The 3,150-nt window shown below is 38.3% G+C and overlaps 1 protein-coding gene across 1 annotated transcript in view; it reads left to right on the top strand.

The window, feature by feature from the left end:
- The window catches only part of fgf2 (fibroblast growth factor 2), a 17,186-nt gene that overhangs the window by 7,412 nt on the left and 6,624 nt on the right, over nt 1-3,150 (top strand). The window contains exon 2 of the mRNA XM_016520897.1: nt 907-1,035. Coding sequence (XP_016376383.1) covers nt 907-1,035 — 129 coding nt within the window. The remainder of the gene's footprint in view (nt 1-906; nt 1,036-3,150) is intronic.

The following is a 3,150-nucleotide window of genomic DNA, read 5'->3' on the forward strand; positions in this document are numbered from 1 at the left end:
GTTCATTACAAATAAATTGATTATTAAAACTACAAAAGCAGTTCAATCAAGAGCAGTGATCTTTTCCCTTATTGTTAGATTAACATTAATGAGACAGACGGCCTATTAAGACCTACTGTGTGAATAGCCTACTAAACTGTACAGTCTGTGTGTATATCAAGCCTACCTATCAAGATACCTTCCGGTATCTCTCGTGAAGCCAACACGGAAGTGACTAAAACTGCAATTAATCGACTCCCCAAAAGGGAGTCAGTCCCATAGACTCCCCATGTTAAAATGCCCAACTTTACAGCAGAAAAAAACATGTTTACAGCCTGGTTCAAAAAATGATTTTGGTCTACATAGCTAATTTTGCCCTTCGTGACAACTGTGAGGGGGGTGAATTTTTTTATAAGTCATCCGTTTAAATTATATTTTTTAGCAGCAAGAACGTTAAGGCTTAATATAATTTAAACGGATGAGTTATAAAAAAATTCACCACCCTCACAGTTGTCACGAAGGGCAAAATTAGTTATATATACCAAAATCATTTTTTGAACCAGGCTGTAAACATGTTTTTTCTGATGTAAAGTTGGGCATTTTAACATGGGGAGTCTATGGGATTGACTCCCTTTTGCAGCCCGCCTCTAGCGGCCAGTTGATGAATTACAGTTTAAGTCACTTCCGTGTTGGCTTCACGAGAGAGAGCGGGAGGTTGCTGCTTGAGCAAAACATGTTGTAAAATTATAACAGTTGACACACTTCACAGAACGCGAGCACAAACACGGGAGCAGAACACAAATCAGCGGCTACCGGAACGAACCGGGAAGGCTGGTGTAATTAGTATTAGGGGTGTAACGGTTCAGATTGCTCACGGTTCGGTTCGGTTCGGTTCACGAGGGCGGTACGTACTAAGAGTACAGATAGTTTGTGTGTGTTTGTTCTCTCGCAGTTCGGCTGCAGCTCCAGGCCACGGCCGTCGGTGAGGTGGTGATCAAAGGAATCTGCGCAAACCGTTACCTCGCCATGAACTCGGACGGACGACTGATCGGAACGGTAAGACGCTCTCTTGATCTTACAGCTCTTGGTCTTTACTTTATAATTTTTACCTGTATGCACATTTGGGTGCTGATGTGAAATCAAGTCAAGTATAGCGCTTTTCACAATACACATCACTTCAAAGCAGCTTTACAGAAAATCAGTATCTTAAAGGGATAGTTCACCCAAAAATAAAAATTACTCCATGATTTACTCACCCTCAGCCATCCTAGCTGTATATGACTTTCTTCTTTAAGACGAATCCAATCGGAGTTACATTAAAAAATGTCCTGGCTCTTCCAAGCTTTATAATGACAGTGAATGGGTGTTTTTTTTTAGTTGTCCAAAAGAAGTCCAATAAAGCACAAAACAAAACACTGGTCACGAATTAGAAGTACAAAACGATGATTTGTAAAGAAAAATGTGGGAGGATTTCGATATAAGCCAAGAAGAGGAGACTGGTTTTCCTTTGCTAAAGTAAGGAAACTTTGCTTCCTTTGCTCCTGTAAACAAACATCGGTTCTCGCGAGACTAGCATATTCTCACTGCGTACGACAGTTAGAAGAAGCTAGAGATTACTGTTTATAAAATTTTAAACATGGATTTTTTTCTTACAAAAACGCACCGATTTGCTATAGGAGGCCTCTATTAGTTCACTTCCAGAATAAACATTTCCTGAAAATTAAAAAAAAAAAAATTTGAAAATGAGCGATGGTTTGTCTAGATAAGAGCCTTGTTCCTCGGCTGGGATCCTGTAGAGCTTTTTGATGCTGCACTGAAACTGTGATTTGATCTTCAGCCCATTGGTCCCCATTGAAGTCCATTATATGGAGAAAAATAATGGAATGTTTTCCTCAAAAACCTTAATTTCTTTGCGATTGAAGACAGAAAGACATGAACATCTTGGATGACATGGAGGCGAATGAATTATCAGGAGATTTTTACTTTGGAAGTGAAGAAATGTGACCAGTTACAGGACCTAAGAGAAGCCAGTACTCCTGTCGCAGCACATCTTGAATAATCTGAAAAATCATACCAAATAAAAGGTTCATTAAAATACATACAGTTTACGGTGAATAATGAACAATTACTCTTCATTGACAAAAACTGACTTTTTGTCAGTAGCCAACATTATTTTGTTTTCTAAACTACATACAACATTTAAATTATAGAAAACAGCTTTCAAAAAAAAAAAAAAGAAAAATATGCTCTTGAGAGGGTTAATTTACACAAAATAAGCTTTACTGACCATCATGTCTAGGGTTGGGTATCGTTTGGGTTTTTTTCTATACCGGTGCCAAATCGATACTTTTAAAACGGTTCCGGTGCCTAAACGGTGCCTGAACCGATACTTATTAAAAAAAAAAAATAATGTAAATAAATAAATAAAAATTCCCTCAAAAAATGATGGATTGGCCTTTAGAACAGAAATAGAATAGAAAGTGCAAATGTTAGAGGGTCAAGTTTTTTAATTAAAAAAACAAGCAGATAAAATTAGAAGTAGCATTAGAATAGAGAGTGCTAGAGTTAGAGGGTCAAATGAAGATGAAAGAGATGTGTTTTCAGCCGTTTCTTGAAAATATTAAGGACTCGGCTGCTTGGATTGAGCTGGGCAGGTCATTCCACCAGGAGGGAACAGTTAATGTAGAAGTCCATGAAAGTTTTATCATAGGTAGAATGCAAAATGTTTCAATACAAGCATTTCAGTCAAATGTAATTTATGCAATATTTCAAACCTTTAACCCTCTTGGCAACAGTTTAAAAGTAGCTCAATTCTGTGGAAAAAACGGGGACTTGGCAACCCTGCATCCAACAAGAGCTACCGGAGTCAGCTTTGACTGATTACAGGTCGAGAATAAGGAGAGATGACTGACAAGACCATGCTGGAATATTTGCTGCTCAACAGATTCTGAGCTCATTGACAAATATCTGATCTTGTAAGATATGCTCCCTTTACACAGAGTGCGTGTGATCACGAAATCGAAAGTGAAAGTAAACAGCGCAAACGCTCATTCAAAAATATTTAAACACACCGCATCCTGAGAGTGGCTCCCTGATGCGCCAAAATTATACACAATATTAGAATGTTTAAAGGAGTGAACACGAAAATCGCGGGAGCGAAACACATGTTGC

The sequence above is a fragment of the Sinocyclocheilus rhinocerous genome, unplaced genomic scaffold, assembly GCF_001515625.1.
Source record: "Sinocyclocheilus rhinocerous isolate Xijiao unplaced genomic scaffold, SAMN03320098_v1.1 scaffold2887, whole genome shotgun sequence".
Taxonomy (NCBI): domain Eukaryota; kingdom Metazoa; phylum Chordata; class Actinopteri; order Cypriniformes; family Cyprinidae; genus Sinocyclocheilus; species Sinocyclocheilus rhinocerous.